Raw genomic sequence first — 20,430 nt, 5'->3', positions numbered from 1 at the left:
TCTCCTCTGGAAGGAGACAGAATCCAATCACTCATAAGAGCGGTTATTGATTGATGTAATCTTATTGGGTGTGAGGTGGGCGATTGATTGGTTTTGTCTGCTACACATGTTGCCCTCGGCGGGTGACTCGTATCCCCTTTCATCTGCTGTTTAATCTCTTACAGGAGTTCTTAGAGGACCTCCTCTCTGCCACATCCTCCCCTGTACCCCCCCCCCCCCCCCCCATCTCCCTCTCCCCCCCCCCCCCTCCTTCTCTATCAGTGGGATGACAAGCAGGTGGATTAGCCTTGGTTTGATCAGCTCTCATCACAGGTCTCTCAACTTCACATCACATTTCCCTTCTTCAAAGGGTCTGGAGTGTATGGCACCTACAGGGGTCCTCCTAGAATTGTTCCTCCTCACCCACAGGCGATCACGGCCGATGCCTCACACACAGACACGACCAAATGAAATCAAAGGGCATTTTAGCGAGATTATACGGATATGACACAAAGAAAGGGGATTCACAGGGTTTAAAGTTAAAAGGATGTGTTTAAGTCAGAAGTCAGTACATTGGCTAACTTGAAGGTGTATCCTCGTTCAAAGTTAATTTAAATGAATAATTTCATTTTTTTTTTTCTTACCATAGAGACATTGGGAGGAAGTCAGATCCAATTGATTCCCGGGGTACCTAAGCCATGCGAGTTATAATTGGATATGAAAGGAATCAGAGCAATTACAGACATTTAACTGTAGGAAAGTACTACTGCTTAAAGCATTTTCTTTATGGCTAGCGGAACCCCTCGACAAACCCCCCTTTTCCACTAGTGGAACCACCCGACAACATTCCGCTGAAAGGGCAGTGCGCGAAATTCAAAAATAACACATACTTCTCCTTAATGCAACCGCTGTTTCAGATTTCAAAACGACTTTACGGAAAAGCAAACCATGCAATAATCTGAGTACGGCGCTCAGACAACAATTCAAGCCAAACAGATATCCGCCATGTTGGAGTCAACAGAAGAAATAGCATTATAAATATTCACTTACCTTTTATGATCTTCATCAGAATACACTGCCAGGAATTCCAGTTCCACAATAAATGTTTGATTTGTGCAATGTCCAAATACCTCCTTTTTGTTTGAGCGTTTAGCCCAGTAATCCAAATGTTCAATGCGTGATCGCTTAGTTCAGACGAAAAGTCAAAAAAGTTATATTACAGTTCGTAGAAACATGTCTACAAGAATAGAATCAATCTTTAGGATGCTTTTAACATAAATCTTCAATAATGCTCCAACCGGAGAATTCCTTTGTCTTCAGAAATGCAATGGAACTCAAGCTAACACGTGACCAGCTCGTGGCACTCTGACAGACCACTGACTCAATCCCCTCTCATTCCCCCCTCCTTCACAGTAGAAGCATCAAACAAGGTTCTAAAGACTGTTGACATCTAGTGGAATCCTTATGAAGTGCAATTTGACCCCATAGACACTGTATATTCGATAGGCCAAGAGAAAAACTACAAACCTCAGATTTACCACTTCCTGGTTGGATTTTTCCCAGGTTTTCGCCTGCCATATGAGTTATGTTATACTCACAGACATCATTCAAACAGTTTTAGAAACTTCAGAGTGTTCTATCCAAATCTACTAATAATATGCATATATTAGCAACTGGGGCTGAGTAGCAGGCAGTTCACTCTGGGCACACTTTTCATCCAAACGTGAAAATGCTGCCCCCTATCCCAAACAGGTTAACTCAACTGAGATAAGACCATTGGGTTAGACAACTAGGTTGCAGTTGGGATCCACAATATAAGTGTTTTATCTACAGTGTAGGTAAATGTACACACAGGTACATGATCATAAGATTATTTTAGAAAAAGTAATACTCTGATGCACTTTAAGCCCTAACAGTAAAAAAAAAACGCAACATGCAACAATTTCAATGATTTTACTGAGTTACAGTTTACATAAGGAAATATGTCAATTCAAATAAATTAGGCCCTAATCTATGGATTTCACATGAATGGGCAGGGCCGCAGCCATGGGTGGGCCTAGTAGGGCATAGGCCCACCCACTTGTGAGCTAGGACCAGCCAATCAGAATGAGTCTTTCCCCACAAAAGGACTATATTACAGACAAGAAGTACTCCTCAGTTTCAGCTGTCCGGGTGGCTGGTCTCAGACAATCCCACAGGTGACGAAGCCAAATGTGGAGGTCCTGGGCTGGTGTGGTTACATGTGATTTGCGGTTGTGAGGCCGGTTGGACACACTGCCAAATTCTCTAAAATGACGTTGGGATCTTATTTCAGCTCATGAAACATGGGACCAACACTTTCCATGTTGCGTTTATATTTTTGTTCAGTATACATGCAGGGGTTCTACTCTGTGGAGAGTGATATTAGTGGTTATGGCACAGCTGCTGGACAACCAATGTGCAACATAACAGGGGTGTAGTCTAAATCAGATAAATGGGGAAAACACTTTAATGAGTCGAGAAAATATTAATTAGCTAAATGTTTGTTAGTGGTAATTAAATGTTGTTTAGTTGTTTGGGGATGAATCTGCATGCAGTATTTGAAATGGAAATGGAAAACAACGTGGCCTCGGTTGGCCTTGAATATCACACTCCAGGATGAAGCTCCTCATCACCAACAGCAGCAACAACTTCAACATTGTTATCAACATCAACGTCTTTATCATCAAAACCATCACTGTTGTCAAAAACATTCACAAAGTCTTCCCTTGGTTAAAAGAATGTTGAACAGAAAACAAATAAGCCCCTGATGACAACACATCGAATCCGGCCCGGTGATCCTTTGATATGCGACTTATTTATGTCTTTGTTGCACCACAGGCAAAGACAAAGTGTAGTCCATGTATAGAAACAGTCAAGGCGTATTTACTTCATCCCAGGCCTCCCAACTCTCTCTTCTTTACGAGCCAGAGCAGGAGGAGCGGTGCGGTGCCGAAGCCCCCAGAGTATTTGAAACAACGGGAAGAATTTATCACACTAGGGCAGTGCAATTACCTGGAGGGTGTTCACGTGACGGGAGATCAATGCGCCACAAAGCGCTCAGCCATCGACTCCCACGTCCCACCCTGTGACAAAGTAGTTCTGTGATTTCTCTTCATAGAAACAGAGGGAGTGGATTATCGGTCTTCTCCTATAGCCTCTCACTTTTTGATTTAGTGTCGGGGCAGTGGGACGGTGCTGAGACATTATTAAAGAGGCATTGTTTTACAAGGTGGGCAGGAGGAGGTAATGAATGCGGCGAGACAGAAACACCATTGCAAGGAATTTACAAGCTCATTAGGACACAACTCACTCACTACAAGGAGACAGGATACTATAGTGAAATGGGCTAGCCACAAGCTGCCTTCACCTGGGTTCAAATACTTTGCCTAGAGCAATGGAACCAATACAACAGTCAAAAAGTGCAAACCCTGCCCAACTGGCACTCGAGGCAGACTAAAGCAAATTCTGAAAAAAATTTAAAGACTTCAAATAGATTTGAACCCAGGTCTGGAGCTGCCAGGGACTGATAATTCACCTAGGTGGCCATGAGGCTGCTGTTCCCCTAGTCCACCAGCAGGGGGCCTCAGTGGGCCGAGTTCATAGTTTGTGTGCGTGTGTGGATTGGAGCAGTAGCACCAGCAGGTCTGTGGCCTCTGCTTTGCAGGTAGAGCCTCACCTCTCTAGCCTCTGACTGACCTAACTAGTGCCCCAGCCTGCTCACTGGGGGCCTCTCTGTGCTATCACCCCCTGGCCTTATGTTCTGTTACAAGAAGGGAAGACACAGTCTGACCCACAGGCAGGCGCACACACACACACACACACACACACATTCCTTAACAGTGTACATCTGTCTGCGCGCTGGGGCAAACCCCACACTATTAGGATATAAGGCACCTCTGGGTGTTAGGTGATTCATCCTAGTTTGTAGTCACTGAGACATAGGATGGGAGGAAAAAGGGAATAAAAAAAGGAGAGAAGGATAAGAGGAGGAAGGAAGTGCAACCAGGAAGTGAGTGGACACACACTGCGACGGTGGAATCCGTGGAATAAGAGAGGGCAAGGAAGAAGCTGGCTGGGGAATAATAGACTTGAGCTGCTTGGCTACTCTACCCACACAGCAGCCCAGCCCTAGCCTGGTATGCCTTTTCTCTTCTCTTTTAATGGTGGAGGAGAAGAAAAAAAGGAATGAAGTCAGCAAAAACAAAATGCCGCCATTAAATCATCTCTGCGGATCCTGTGTCAGGACGGTAATGGGAAACGCACTCATCATCCCAAAGGTTACTGCTCTTCCAGAACCTCCCTCCTCCTTTCTCTCCCTCCCTCCCCCAGTCCTTGTCTCAGACTTACTCATCCCCATGGTCAGAACACAGCTGTAGCTTCCCTCCGTTTAGGCCTGCTCCCCGTGTCTCTGTGGACCCTGGGCTAAGAGGGGCTGAGAGAGGGAAGCAGGGAGAATGAGGGATTGGGGCAGTTACAGTTCTCTACGCTGTGCTGATTCCATCTCTCTGAGTCTCAACCTCAAAGTGACACTGCTGCCTGTCTGTCTGCCTTTCTATTGGGCCCAACACGGAGTTCTTCTCTTCCAGTCCTGGGTTCAACATCCATTTGAATCTTTCAAATACTTTCAGCGTTTGCTGAATAATTTCAAATAGTGTTTGAATCCAGGTCTGGGCCCAACTCTGACTGTATTTTTTGTTGTTGCTGCCTATCCATCTGGTGCCAGACACATTGGAGTAACTGAAGATCTCGTACAACGGGGTGTTCTACTCCCTTCACAAACTGGCTCTAACCAGAATAAGAGGAGTGGGTGGCCCCGGTGCACAGCTGAGCAAGAGGACAAGTACATTAGAGTGTCTAGTTTGAGAAACAGACGCCTCACAAGTCCTCAACTGGCAGATTCATTAAATAGTACCCGCAAAACACCAGTCTCAACGTCAACAGTGAAGAGGTGACCCTGGGATGTTGGCCTTCTAGGCCACCACGTACCTATGTGAGAGACTCTCTCCAATACAACCCAACATTGCAGAGTTACGTGCATCCTTTGAAGCACACCCTTCTCATTAACCTTTGGTGAGTTATTCATATTTTTCAATAAACAAATACGGTTTTATATGTAAGATGGTTGAATAAAGAGCAAAATTATGGATTATTATTATTTGTGCCCTGGTCCTATAAGAGCTCTTTGTCACTTCTCAACAGCCGGGTTGTGACAAAAACTCACTCATTCTTATGTTTAATAAATGTGTGTGTGTGGCAGGCTTACAATGATGGCAAAAAAAAAAACATTTGAGAGTGCATTGACCCTGGTGCTAGAGGGGGTACGCAGCTGGAGGTTGAATGTTTGAAGGGGTACGGGACTATAAAAAGCTTGGGAACCACTGATCTAGAGCATCCCAAATATGCTGTATTTTTTGTTGTTGCTGCCTATCCATCTGGTGCCAGACACATTGGAGGCTTTTGTTATGCCGTTAACCAGATTGTCATCAAAAGCCTCTCTATTCTATGTCTGCCTCTCTCTCTTTCCCTCTCTACCGGTATCTGGCACTGTGTGAGAGGGAGAAAGAGAGAGGGGTGAATCGGTGCAGCAGCAGGAGTAGCCACAGAATCCGGGTTTAGCTGAAATAAACAGATCAACTTTGTGACAAAGAGAGAGAAAGAGAAGGAGAGAAAGAAAGAGAGAGAAAGAGAGGGAGAGAGAGAAGCAGACCACTCCTCCTCATCAGCTCTACTGGCCTGTTAAGGGTCAGCTGCCGGTGGCAGACGAGGAGGCACTTCCCCCGTAATAAATCAGAGATGACAGCGGGACGCACAAACGGAACGCTGTCCACCGTCGACACACCTTTACAACAATTACACTGAACAAAAATATAAATACAACAATTACACTGAACAAAAGTATAAATACAACAATTACACTGAACAAAAATATAAATACAACAATTACACTGAACAAAAATATAAATACAACAATTACACTGAACAAAAATATAAATACAACAATTACACTGAACAAAAATATAAATAAAACAATTACACTGAACAAAAATATAAATACAACAATTACACTGAACAAAAATATAAATACAACAATTACACTGAACAAAAATATAAATAAAACAATTACACTGAACAAAAATATAAATACAACAATTACACTGAACAAAAATATAAATAAAACAATTACACTGAACAAAAATATAAATACAACAATTACACTGAACAAAAATATAAATAAAACAATTACACTGAACAAAAATATAAATACAACAATTACACTGAACAAAAATATAAATACAACAATTACACTGAACAAAAATATAAATACAACAATTACACTGAACAAAAATATAAATACAACAATTACACTGAACAAAAATATAAATACAACAATTACACTGAACAAAAATATAAATACAACAATTACACTGAACAAAAATATAAATACAACAATTACACTGAACAAAAGTATAAATACAACAATTTCAAAGATTTTACTGAGTTAGAGTTCATACAAGGAAATCAGTAAATTGAAATAAATTCATTAGGCCGTAATCTATGGATTTCACATGAATGGGAATGTTGATCACAGATACCTTAAAAAAAAGGGGCGTGGATCAGAAAACCAGTCAGTATCTGGTGTGACCACCATTTGCGTCATGCAGCGCGACACATCTCCTTCACATAGAGTTGATCAGGTTGTTGATTGTGGCCTGTGGAACGTTGTCCCACTCCTCTTCATTGGCTGTGTGAAGACGCTGGATATGGGCGGAAACTGCAACATGCTGTCGTACACATCGTACACATCTATCTAGAGCAGGTACTCCCAAGCGCAATGCCATCGGGGGTACGCAAAATAAAACGTGGTTCGCATTTTATTTTATATATATATATATATGACAAGTGACCCCAAACTTTTGAACAGTAGTGTATGTGTGTATGTATGTATGTATGTATGTGTGTGTGTATGTATACAGTGCCTTGCGAAAGTATTCGGCCCCCTTGAACTTTGCGACCTTTTGCCACATTTCAGGCTTCAAACATAAAGATATAAAACTGTATTTTTTTGTGAAGAATCAACAACAAGTGGGACACAATCATGAAGTGGAACGACATTTATTGGATATTTCAAACTTTTTTAACAAATCAAAAACTGAAAAATTGGGCGTGCAAAATTATTCAGCCCCTTTACTTTCAGTGCAGCAAACTCTCTCCAGAAGTTCAGTGAGGATCTCTGAATGATCCAATGTTGACCTAAATGACTAATGATGATAAATACAATCCACCTGTGTGTAATCAAGTCTCCGTATAAATGCACCTGCACTGTGATAGTCTCAGAGGTCCGTTAAAAGCGCAGAGAGCATCATGAAGAACAAGGAACACACCAGGCAGGTCCGAGATACTGTTGTGAAGAAGTTTAAAGCCGGATTTGGATACAAAAAGATTTCCCAAGCTTTAAACATCCCAAGGAGCACTGTGCAAGCGATAATATTGAAATGGAAGGAGTATCAGACCACTGCAAATCTACCAAGACCTGGCCGTCCCTCTAAACTTTCAGCTCATACAAGGAGAAGACTGATCAGAGATGCAGCCAAGAGGCCCATGATCACTCTGGATGAACTGCAGAAATCTACAGCTGAGATGGGAGACTCTGTCCATAGGACAACAATCAGTCGTATATTGCACAAATCTGGCCTTTATGGAAGAGTGGCAAGAAGAAAGCCATTTCTTAAAGATATCCATAAAAAGTGTTGTTTAAAGTTTGCCACAAGCCATCTGGGAGACACACCAAACATGTGGAAGAAGGTGCTCTGGTCAGATGAAACCAAAATTGAACTTTTTGGCAACAATGCAAAACGTTATGTTTGGCGTAAAAGCAACACAGCTGAACACACCATCCCCACTGTCAAACATGGTGGTGGCAGCATCATGGTTTGGGCCTGCTTTTCTTCAGCAGGGACAGGGAAGATGGTTAAAATTGATGGGAAGATGGATGGAGCCAAATACAGGACCATTCTGGAAGAAAACCTGATGGAGTCTGCAAAAGACCTGAGACTGGGACGGAGATTTGTCTTCCAACAAGACAATGATCCAAAACATAAAGCAAAATCTACAATGGAATGGTTCAAAAATAAACATATCCAGGTGTTAGAATGGCCAAGTCAAAGTCCAGACCTGAATCCAATCGAGAATCTGTGGAAAGAACTGAAAACTGCTGTTCACAAATGCTCTCCATCCAACCTCACTGAGCTCGAGCTGTTTTGCAAGGAGGAATGGGAAAAAATGTCAGTCTCTCGATGTGCAAAACTGATAGAGACATACCCCAAGCAACTTACAGCTGTAATCGCAGCAAAAGGTGGCGCTACAAAGTATTAACTTAAGGGGGCTGAATAATTTTGCACGCCCAATTTTTCAGTTTTTGATTTGTTAAAAAAGTTTGAAATTTCCAATAAATGTCGTTCCACTTCATGATTGTGTCCCACTTGTTGTTGATTCTTCACAAAAAAATACACTTTTATATCTTAATGTTTGAAGCCTGAAATGTGGCAAAAGGTCGCAAAGTTCAAGGGGGCCGAATACTTTCGCAAGGCACTGTATATACACACATACATACATACATACATACATACATACATACATACATACATACATACATACATACACTACTGTTCAAAAGTTTGGAGTCACTTGTCATGTCTTTGTTTTGAAAGAAAATAAATTTTTTGTGTCCATTAAAATAACATCAAATTGATCAGAAATACAGTGTACTTCAGACATTGTTAATGTTGTAAATGACGATTGTAGCTGGAAACAGCAGATTTTTTTATGGAATATTTATTCTTGTCCTGAGAAATTGAAGATCTCGTACAACGTGGTGTACTACTCCCTTCACAAACTGGCTCTAACCAGAATAAAATGAGGAGTGGGTGGCCCCGGTGCACAGCTGAGCAAGAGGACAAGTACATTAGAGTGTCTAGTTTGAGAAACAGACGCCTCACAAGTCCTCAACTGGCAGATTCATTAAATAGTACCCGCAAAACACCAGTCTCAACGTCAACAGTGAAGAGGTGACCCTGGGATGTTGGCCTTCTAGGCCACCACGTACCTATGTGAGAGACTCTCTCCAATACAACCCAACATTGCAGCGTTATGTGCATCCTTTGAAGCACACCCTTCTCATTAACCTGTGGTGAGTTATTCATATTTTTCGATGAACAAATAAGGTTTTATATGTAAGATGGTTGAATAAAGAGCAAAATTATGGATTATTATTATTTGTGCCCTGGTCCTATAAGAGCTCTTTGTCACTTCCCAACAGCCGGGTTGTGACAAAAACTCACTCATTCTTATGTTTAATAAATGTGTGTGTGTGGCAGGCTTACAATGATGGCAAAAAACAACATTTGAGAATGCGTTGACCCTGGTGCTAGAGGGGGTACGCAGCTGGAGGTTGAATGTTTGAAGGGGTACGGGACTATAAAAAGTTTGGGAACCACTTATCTAGAGCATCCCAAATATGCTCAATGGGTTACCGGGTCTGGTGGGTATGCAGGCCAACTGGGACATTTTCAGCTTCCAGGAATTGTGTACAGATCCTTGCGACATGGGACCATGAATTATCATGCTGAAACATGAGGTGATGGCGACGGATGAATGGCACGACGATGGGCCTCAGGATCTCATCACGGTATTTCTGTGCATTCAAATTGCCATCGATAAAATGCAATTGTGTTCGTTGTCCGTAGCTTATGCCTGCCCATATCATAACCTCACTACCACCATGGGACACCCTTATTCACAATGTTAATATCAGCAAACCTGTCGCACCATACACACACTATCTGCCATCTGCCCGGTACAGCTGAAACCGGGATTCATCCGTGAAGATCACACTTCTCCAGCGTGCCAGTGGCCATCGAAGGTGAGCATTTTCCCATTGAACTTGGTTACGACGCCTAACTGCAGTCAGGTCAAGATCCTGGTGAGGACAAGGGGGCACTCAGATGAGCTTCCTTGAGATGGTTTCTGACAGTTTGTGCAGAAATTATTTGGTTGTGCAAACCCACAGTTTCATCAGCTGTCCGGGTGGCTGGTCTCAGACAATCCCATAGGTGAAGAAGCCGGAAGAGGAGGTCCTGGGCTGGCGTGGTTAGACGTGGTCTCCGGTTGAGAGGCTGGTTGGACATTCTGTCATATTCTCTAAAACGACCTTGGAGGCAGCCTTTGGTAAAGAAATTAACATTCAACTCGCTGGCAACAGCTCTGGTGGACATTCCTGCAGTCAGCATGCCAATTGCAAACTCCCTCAAAACTTGAGACATCTGTGGCATTCTGTTGTGTGACAAACTACACATTTTAGAGTGGCCTTTTATTGTCCTGAGCATAAGCTGCACCTGTGTAATGATCATGCTGTTTAATCAGATTCTTGACATACCACAACTGTCAGGTGGATGGAGTATCTTGGCAAAGGAGTAATGCTCACTAACAGGGATGTAAAACCAAAAAATCTGAGAGAAATAATATTTTTGTGCGCATGGAAACATGGGACCAATTACTTTACAAATTGCGTTAATATTTTGGCTCAGTGTAATTAGCTGTGTAACTCTCATTTATCAATATGGTGCTAAGGTGAAAAAGTCAAGAGTTTATTCAAGCTTTAATGCTGAGAGCTATAGGGGCCGGGAGGCCAGGAAACTTCACATACACACATATGAGTAGCAATATTAGTACTCTATAAATCACAGTTACTTTTACCCAATGTGGTAATACCACAACATGTTATAAATAATCACATATAGAAATGTATGTAAACGAATACTAATCACATATAGGCATGTGTGTAAACAAATATATTAACAATGAATATGTTTAGCAAGGAGTCCTTTAAGGTTCCTACTCAATAGTGAGCTTAACTCATTTTCTTCATAACACAGTAATAACAAAAGGCATATTATGATATAAAATCAAGTGTGAAGGCACAAATAAAATACACAAAAAAGCTTGGCTTGTCAATAAATACTGTACACACCGATCACACAACACAGCTAATAAGGTGTTTGTTCACACATTCTAAACTGTTGGAACACATAACATATTCTCAGGTTAAAAGTACATTTACTGTAGGCTACTATCGCCCTAATGGTTAGATACAGAGTTAGCCATAGTCTAACCCTAGGCCTAATGGTTAGATACAGACTTGACCATAGCCTAACCCTAGGCCTAATGGTTAGATACAGACTTGACCATAGCCTAACCCTAGGCCTAATGGTTAGATACAGAGTTAGCCATAGCCTAGGCCTAATGGTTAGATACAGAGTTGACCATAGCCTAACCCTAGGCCTAATGGTTAGATACAGAGTTGACCATAGTCTAGCCCTAGGCCTAATGGTTAGATACAGAGTTGACCATAGCCTAGGCCTAATGGTTAGATACAGAGTTGACCATAGCCTAACCCTAGGCCTAATGGTTAGATACAGAGTTGACCATAGTCTAGCCCTAGGCCTAATGGTTAAATACAGAGTTGGCCATAGCCTAGCCCTAGGCCTAATGGTTAGATACAGAGTTGGCCATAGCCTAGGCCTAATGGTTAGATACAGAGTTGACCATAGCCTAACCCTAGGCCTAATGGTTAGATACAGAGTTGACCATAGTCTAGCCCTAGGCCTAATGGTTAGATACAGAGTTAGCCATAGTCTAGCCCTAGGCCTAATGGTTAGATACAGAGTTAGCCATAGCCTAACCCTAGGCCTAATGGTTAGATACAGAGTTAGCCATAGCCCAACCCTAGGCCTAATGGTTAGATACAGAGTTTGCCATAGTCTAGCCCTAGGCCTAATGGTTAGATACAGAGTTGACCATAGCCTAACCCTAGGCCTAATGGTTAGATACAGAGTTAGCCATAGTCTAGCCCTAGGCCTAATGGTTAGATACAGAGTTAGCCATAGCCTAACCCTAGGCCTAATGGTTAGATACAGAGTTAGCCATAGCCCAACCCTAGGCCTAATGGTTAGGTACAGAGTTAGCCATAGTCTAGCCCTAGGCCTAATGGTTAGATACAGAGTTGACCATAGCCTAACCCTAGGCCTAATGGTTAGATACAGAGTTCGCCATAGTCTAGCCCTAGGCCTAATGGTTAGATACAGAGTTGACCATAGCCTAACCCTAGGCCTAATGGTTAGATACAGAGTTAGCCATAGCCTAACCCTAGGCCTAATGGTTAGATACAGAGTTAGCCATAGCCTAACCCTAGGCCTAATGGTTAGATACAGAGTTGACCATAGCCTAACCCTAGGCCTAATGGTTAGATACAGAGTTCGCCATAGTCTAGCCCTAGGCCTAATGGTTAGATACAGAGTTGACCATAGCCTAACCCTAAGCCTAATGGTTAGATACAGAGTTGACCATAGTCTAGCCCTAGGCCTAATGGTTAGATACAGAGTTGACCATAGCCTAACCCTAGGTCTAATGGTTAGATACAGAGTTGACCATAGTCTAGCCCTAGGCCTAATGGTTAGATACAGAGTTGACCATAGCCTAACCCTAGGCCTAATGGTTAGATACAGAGTTGACCATAGCCTAACCCTAGGCCTAATGGTTAGATACAGAGTTGACCATAGTCTAGCCCTAGGCCTAATGGTTAGATACAGAGTTCGCCATAGTCTAGCCCTAGGCCTAATGGTTAGATACAGAGTTGACCATAGCCTAACCCTAGGCCTAATGGTTAGATACAGAGTTGACCATAGCCTAACCCTAGGCCTAATGGTTAGATACAGAGTTGACCATAGCCTAACCCTAGGCCTAATGGTTAGATACAGAGTTGACCATAGCCTAACCCTAGGCCTAATGGTTAGATACAGAGTTGGCCATAGCCTAGGCCTAATGGTTAGATACAGAGTTAGCCATAGCCTAACCCTAGGCCTAATGGTTAGATACAGAGTTGACCATAGCCTAACCCTAGGCCTAATGGTTAGATACAGAGTTGACCATAGCCTAACCCTAGGCCTAATGGTTAGATACAGAGTTGACCATATCCCAACCCTAGGCCTAATGGTTAGATACAGAGTTGGCCATTGCCTAGGCCTAATGGTTAGATACAGAGTTAGCCATAGCCTAACCCTAGGCCTAATGGTTAGATACAGAGTTGACCATAGCCTAACCCTAGGCCTAATGGTTAGATACAGAGTTCGCCATAGTCTAGCCCTAGGCCTAATGGTTAGATACAGAGTTGACCATAGTCTAGCCCTAGGCCTAATGGTTAGATACAGAGTTGACCATAGCCTAACCCTAGGCCTAATGGTTAGATACAGAGTTGACCATAGTCTAGCCCTAGGCCTAATGCTTAGATACAGAGTTGACCATAGTCTAGCCCTAGGCCTAATGGTTAGATACAGAGTTGACCATAGTCTAGCCCTAGGCCTAATGGTTAGATACAGAGTTGACCATAGTCTAGCCCTAGGCCTAATGGTTAGATACAGAGTTGACCATAGCCTAGCCCTAGGCCTAATGGTTAGATACAGAGTTGACCATAGTCTAGCCCTAGGCCTAATGGTTAGATACAGAGTTGACCATAGTCTAGCCCTAGGCCTAATGGTTAAATACAGAGTTGACCATAGTCTAGCCCTAGGCCTAATGGTTAGATACAGAGTTGACCATAGCCTAGCCCTAGGCCTAATGGTTAGATACAGAGTTGACCATAGTCTAGCCCTAGGCCTAATGGTTAAATACAGAGTTGGCCATAGCCTAGCCCTAGGCCTAATGGTTAGATACAGAGTTGGCCATAGCCTAGGCCTAATGGTTAGATACAGAGTTGACCATAGCCTAACCCTAGGCCTAATGGTTAGATACAGAGTTGACCATAGTCTAGCCCTAGGCCTAATGGTTAGATACAGAGTTGGCCATAGCCTAGCCCTAATGGTTAGATACAGAGCCATGCATGGTAGGGCTGGAGTAGGTTAACTGGTTAGCTGGAGTAAGTTTATCTGTCGTAGGGTTAGCTGGTTAGCTGGAGTAGGGTTAGCTGATTAGCTGCAGTAGGGTTAGCTGTAGTAGGCTTAACAGGTTAGCTGGAGTAGGGTTAGCTGATTAGCTGCAGTAGGGTTAGCTGTAGTAGGCTTAACAGGTTAGCTGGAGTAGGGTTAGCTGATTAGCTGCAGTAGGGTTAGCTGTAGTAGGGTTAACAGGTTAGCTGGAGTAAGTTTAGCTGTAGTAGGGTTAACTGGTTAACTGTAGTAAGTTTAGTTGTAGTAGGGTTAACTGGAGTAGGGTTAGCTGATTAGCTGTAGTAGGGTTAACTGGTTAGCTGGAGTAGGGTTAGCTGTAGTAGGGTTAGCTGATTAGTAGGGTTAACTGTCTAGCTGGTTAGTTGGAGTAGGGTTAGCTGTAGTAGTACTAGCTGGAATAGGGTTAGTGGTACTAGGGTTAGTTGATTAGCTGTTGTATGTTTAGCTGTAGTGGGGTTAACTGGCTAGCTGGAGTAGGCTTAGCTGATTAGCTGGCTAGCTGGTTAGTTGGAGTAGGGTTAGCTGTAGTAGTACTAGCTGGAATAGGGTTAGTGGTACTAGGGTTAGTTGATTAGCTGTTGTATGTTTAGCTGTAGTGGGGTTAACTGGCTAGCTGGTTAGCTGGAGTAGGCTTAGCTGATTATCTGCAGTATGTTTAGCTGTAGTAGGGTTAACTGGCTAGCTGGTTAGCTGGTTATCTGTAGTGGGTTAGCTGGTTAGCTGTAGTGGGTTAGCTGTAGTAGGGTTAGCTGTAGTAAGGTTGGCTGGTTAGTTGTAGCAGGGTTAGCTGTAGCAGGGTTAGCTGGAGTAGGGTTAGCTGTTTAGCTGAAGTAGGGTCAGATGTAGTAAGTTTAGCTGGTTAGCTGTGGTAGGTTTAGCTGTAGTAAGGTTAGCTTGTTAGCTGTGGTAGGGTTAGCTGGTTAGCTGCAGTAAGGTTAGCTGGTTAGCTGTAGTAAGGTTAGCTTGAGAAGGATTAGCTTGAGTAAGGTTAGCTGGTTAGCTGTATCTCATGGACAGTCCTCTAAATTTGTTGTGGAGGAGGCAGAAGAGGATGAGGAGGTAGAGGGAGAACGAAGATGAGGAGGACTTTCTAATCTCCATAGGAAAACCACCAAATGTATTTCCTCAGCAGATTTTCCAGTGGACCTAAGCATTATGTGAGGTTTGGCAGCTCCCAGTGGCATGCATATAGGGTCCCCAGACAGATGAGGGGAAGAGAAAAGGAGTGACAGAGGGTCCTGGGATGGGGGTGAGTGGAGGAGTGACATGTGAGGGCAAACTGTGACACTTCTGTCAAGGACCCTGACAGACAGACAGACCACATGGCAGCTGCTCAGTTGTCAGCACTCACTATGGGGCACTGGGGAGATGCGCACACACATACACAGAGCTGGGCTGCTTTTAAAGAAGTGTCAGTTAAACTGTCACTTTAAAATACTAATGAGAGGAAGGGAGACTAAGATGCCTAGACATCTACTGTACACTCACACATTAGAAGTTACAATAACCATTCATACAAATGTTGCTATAATTATTATGTTAAACCTTAGGCTGCTGTAGAGGCTAAGCGGCAACTTACTTCTCAAAAGCCAGAAAGGGCAATCATTCTACTAAAAACCACTACTTTTTCAAGGTCTACTAGTCCTCTACTCTAGAAAGTTCTATCCGATGACAACACTAGAAGAAGATTATGAAAGCCTAAGTTCAAGTGCATCTCCAATTAAAGGCCTTTACTGAGGAAAACACCATGTGATTGGACCACAAATGACGAGTCAATACAACTGATTGGATGTGGTGATAAGATGCTCAGGGAGGTCAAACGAGTGAAGTGGCATCATAGAATGGATGAGAGAGCGAGAGAGAGAGGGGGGAATCAGTCCAGTTAGGCCATAGTCCTTATAGAAGGGCCCTTAGAGATGACAATGACGATCACAAAGGGCCTGTCCAATAAGACCAACATGTCCTTTCTTACAAGAATGACCAGTTCAGTAATACTGAACCTCCCAACATTTTATTTGCGCAAGTATTTTAGAATTCCTCAAAGTTAATTTCAATTTCTGCCTCTCTCCCTCAATTTTAATTGGACGGCCAGTCGGTGGTCCAATTTGGGTCATGAAGACGACCATGGTTGTGAACGTCAAAGATGGCCATCTGATCCCACACCCGCCGCCGTCATTCTTCCACGTAATTAAGTCCCTCTCTGTCTCTAAGCCAAAGGTCTGCTTCTCTCTCTCATCTGTCCAGCAGTGTCTAGGTGTGGGGAGGTGAGGAGAGGTGTCTGCCCCGGCTCTCACAACCTGTGCAATGCAAAGATAGAAAGAGTCAGGGCAGGCAGCACACCTCACAGCCCCCGACCTCCTTAACCTATAAAACACTGACAGAACCACACATTAGCTTAACCTTAAACACTGATAACTAATACAGCTCACAGAAAGAACCCTATGGAGTAATAAAGTGAATGTGTCATACGCTTTCAGTTGAAATTAGCCTATGACCACGTTTCCATCCAACCATGCGGATGAATTACCTGACGCATGAAAAAAGTCCCGACCGGACTGATGGAAGCATTAAATACTGGTACAACTTTAGAAATGGCGACAGACGTTTAGATTTGTTTCTTCGACATGGTGGGAACTTATTGTGTCAAAATGTATTATGGGAGAAAGGGCGGCAGGAACGCCTTTATGTGCAAATATTGATATAATAACCATCAAATCGAAGTAAACTTGGAGTCACGCGATGATATGTTGTGTGGTCCTCCCACAACGACTCGGGAAAGCATGCAGTTTATTAGGCTACAGATGAAATAAGTTATGATGAACTTCATGCTCCTTTCCAATAAATACTGAGGGTCTTATTCTGGTGACATGATGATGGATGCTTGGCTGCCGTTTGACAAATACAAATAATATCGCTCTTATCCATTATAATCTCATCATGTAGACTAGTCTACCCGCACTGTATCTGTGAGCTGTTGGCTAGAGCACATGTGACAAGACCAGAGTGGGCACATTTGTTATATAATGCAACAGTTTTCTGCAAAACCATCAGTAAATGAGATGGAAACCCATTTAACTTGTATTTTTCATTTGCTACATGAGAATTTAACGGTAAAAGCTATTTTATGTGCACTACGTCATCACACACAGCCTTTTATCCACCAACAGTCTGATGGAAACATCTCTGGTGGGAAAATGCACATTTTAGAATATTCGCATGAAACTCTGTTGCAAACTCAGCTGATGACAGTCACAGTTTGTAGGTCATATGGAAGGCAACTACAGTGGTCTATACACTCAGAAATAAATACACTCTGATAAATCAGTCAGTTTACAGTGTGTTAATGCTGACTGCTTTAATTCACACACTATTGAAGGATGTAGTAAAGTTCCGGCCCTGTTTAAGCAGCGTGAGACAGTTGAACCTCTGATGGGAGACAAGGGCAGATCAGGTTGTTCATTACATCTTGATGATGTGTGTAAATGCAGTTGGCAGCTCAAAAGAGGTGTTCTATAGAGCTGCTGGCCTCAGCCCTGCTCACCAGCCCCCCCTCGCTCAGCCTACGCAAGGCAGCCAAGGCCTAATGAAGACTGAACTTTAATCTTCAGGAGGATACAGCTCCTCACACACACACACACACACACACACAGGTGTTCACACACACACACACACACACACATTTGAATACACGCATGCACACAGACCTCCTTCCGCCCTCTCTCCTCACCTCCACACACATCCCCTCCCTTCACACACACTGTGACCCACCTGACAAGGTTCTCATTGTCCCCGGGTCCTTTGCAGGAGGTACAGTCAGTCCTGGTGTCGTCGGCTTTAGGGGTCTTCTTCTGCATTACAGACTGACGCTGACGCCGTTCACGTAGAGCAGGTTCCTATGGAAACACACAGGCTGATTAGAGCCGACAATGCTGTGTGTGTGTATGTGAGTGTGTTAATGGTGTAGAAGAGGTGTTAAGAAAGAGAAAAATCCAGGTGAATAGAGTAGTACTGTATGTAACATATGGGGTGTGTATGCACTAGTTGTGAGTGTGTCAGGGAGGTTAGGAGATGGAGGAATGTTTGGTAACAAAGTAGAACAGTGACATACCTGCACTTCAAACTGCTCTTCTTCACAGATGGACACCCTCTTCCTCTTCTGCCCTCTGGTTCTCTGTGGAATACATAATGTGTTTCATTGCAGTCCGTCTTAACTAAGCTAGAATTGTGTGGTCATTTATTTGCTAATTGATTGATCTGTGTGAGTTGATGAGAGATAATTGACCCCAGCTCTGGTCAGTCTCTTGAGCCTTGACAGATTATCAGCTAGCCATGCAAGGGCACAAGGTCACAGCACGGTCACTTGTGGAAAATGTCAATGTTTCTCCACTTTGAGTTGTTGAGTTATCAGGCAAATCATTAGTTATTGGTATTTTGTCTGAGAATCTGTCAAAATAATAATTTGACTTAATTAGATATTATGCTCCACAAAGTATTGGCAGCATCAGACAAATCTAACTTTATTTATTGCTTGCTTGTTATCCAAAGGACTCAGGAGCCAGTGGAAGTTTGTTTATGACGTCGTCTGCTCCCTCAGCCGTTTGTCAAATAAAGAAAATCCACTATGCTCTCTGCATTTTGCAACAATACCACAGAAAGCATCAATTGTTTTCCAAATACATTTTTTGTTTGTTTGTTCTGTATTTAATCCTCTAATGCCGTGAGGCTGGTGTTCTGTTTTACCTCTGGCCATACAAGACAAGAGAGCCACACAGGTCCTATTCATAGCTAGAGTAACACTGCCTGTCAGTTGCACGAGAGAGAGAGAGAGAGAGAGTGAGAGAGAAAGGGGCAGGATAGAGAGAGAGAGAGAGAGAGAGAGAGAGAGAGAGAGAGAAGGGAGCGGGAAAGGGAGAGGCATAGAGAGAGAGAGAGAGAGAGAAAGGGGCAGGAGGGAGAGAGAGAGAGAGAGAGAGAGAGAGAGAGAGAGAGAAGGGAGCGGGAAAGGGAGAGGCAGAGAGAGAGAGAGAGTGAGAGAGAAAGGGGCAGGATAGAGAGAGAGAGAGAGAGAGAGAGAGAGAGAGAGAGAGAGAAGGGAGCGGGAAAGGGAGAGGCATAGAGAGAGAGAGAGAGAGAGAGAGAGAGAAAGGGGCAGGAGGGAGAGAGAGAGAGAGAAAGAGAGAGAGAGAGAGAGAGAGAGAGAGAAGGGAGCGGGAAAGGGAGAGGCAGAGAGAGAGAGAGAGTGAGAGAGAAAGGGGCAGGATAGAGAGAGAGAGAGAGAGAGAGAAGGGAGCGGGAAAGGGAGAGGCAGAGAGAGAGAGAGAAGGGAGCGGGAAAGGGAGAGGCAGAGAGAGAGAGAAAGCTGTCGGGATATGGCTGCTCCCTCCCTCCACCTCTTCATGGATCCCACTTATCTACAGCCACCATACCCTGATCCTCTTCCGATATACTGCCCCAGCCCCTGCCTCCCCTCCATCCTCCCTCCCAGTCTCAGCTCCCTGAAGGAACATAACAGATAGTCATCAGAGAGAGGGGAGAAAAACACTCTTCAGTCCTCTTCCATTTTATATTTTCCCCAGTCTTTTGTTTTTAGACTGTCAATAACCAACCCCCTCCACACCTGGAAGGAGAGAGCCTGAGGAACACTCCTCTGTGGCCACTCATTGCTTGGCTGCCTAGCAAGAGTCAGAGAACACCCTAGTGTCTGTCTGTCTCCCTCTCAGACAACACAAAAACAATCTGTTCTTCCTTTTCAAATAGACAAAAATGAACACAAAAAACAACCACAAATGTCTTCTCCTTCTGGACGTGTATCTGTTATGTCAGAGAGATGGAGGGAAGGGAGAGAAAGGGGGAGGGAAGAGGGGCGAAGGTGGTGTAGAGTGGAGCAGCAGCAGTATCGACGGCTGTGCTGTGTTGAGGAGGTCTGGGTTAATGTGTTTTTCTGTTAGCTCGCATAAAGCGGCGTGCCCAGAAGAACGCTTGGCTGAGGACCCTGCTGCTGGAAGTACTCTGGGATTAAGCTGGCTTTTTCTGATTTCCTCTCGCTGCGTCCGCTCCAGTCGAGGAGCTTCAATTCTGCATTTATCTTCAAACGCAAGGCGTGCGATGGCAGCCGCTGAAAGGGACCTGCTTTGCATTTTTTATGCTTTTACCAGGGCACCCCGGTGCTGGCACAGCGTTAAAGCCCAGTTTCAATTAATCAGGGCTGGCTAATCGACCTCCCGCTGGCCCCTGCATTAGGATGAGTGTTGGAGTGTGTGTGTGTGTGTGTGTGTAGGGCCACAGAGGTAAGATGGCCCATTGCCACTCTGTGGTGCAGCTCAGCCTCCTCTGGCCCATGTTCAGGGCCTGCTGACTGAGTACACTGCCTACTGGAGGGTAGTGCCCTTCTAACTCAACATGTGCCCTCAATGTCACAGAGTATGGAGGAGAT

At 43.9% G+C, this 20,430-nt stretch overlaps 1 protein-coding gene across 10 annotated transcripts in view; it reads right to left on the bottom strand.

Annotated features, from left to right (window-relative positions):
- The window catches only part of LOC110488131 (PHD finger protein 14), a 125,037-nt gene that overhangs the window by 54,844 nt on the left and 49,763 nt on the right, over positions 1 to 20,430 (bottom strand). For 6 of the 10 annotated variants that reach the window (XM_036971653.2, XM_090227848.1, XM_090227850.1 and 3 more), the window contains exons 17-18: positions 18,106 to 18,168; positions 17,766 to 17,890 (exon numbers count right to left, since the gene is read on the bottom strand). In XM_036971653.2, the coding sequence (XP_036827548.1) occupies positions 17,766 to 17,890; positions 18,106 to 18,168 (188 nt within the window). Of the gene's footprint in view, positions 1 to 10,638; positions 16,295 to 17,765; positions 17,891 to 18,105; positions 18,169 to 20,430 lie in introns of those variants that run through there. The other 4 variants (XM_090227852.1, XM_090227855.1, XM_090227851.1 and 1 more) reach the window with 1 other exon arrangement.

Source organism: Oncorhynchus mykiss, chromosome 30, assembly GCF_057628025.1.
Source record: "Oncorhynchus mykiss isolate SJ-2025 chromosome 30, ASM5762802v1, whole genome shotgun sequence".
Taxonomy (NCBI): domain Eukaryota; kingdom Metazoa; phylum Chordata; class Actinopteri; order Salmoniformes; family Salmonidae; genus Oncorhynchus; species Oncorhynchus mykiss.
This window is presented reverse-complemented; position numbering and strand designations above follow the sequence as displayed.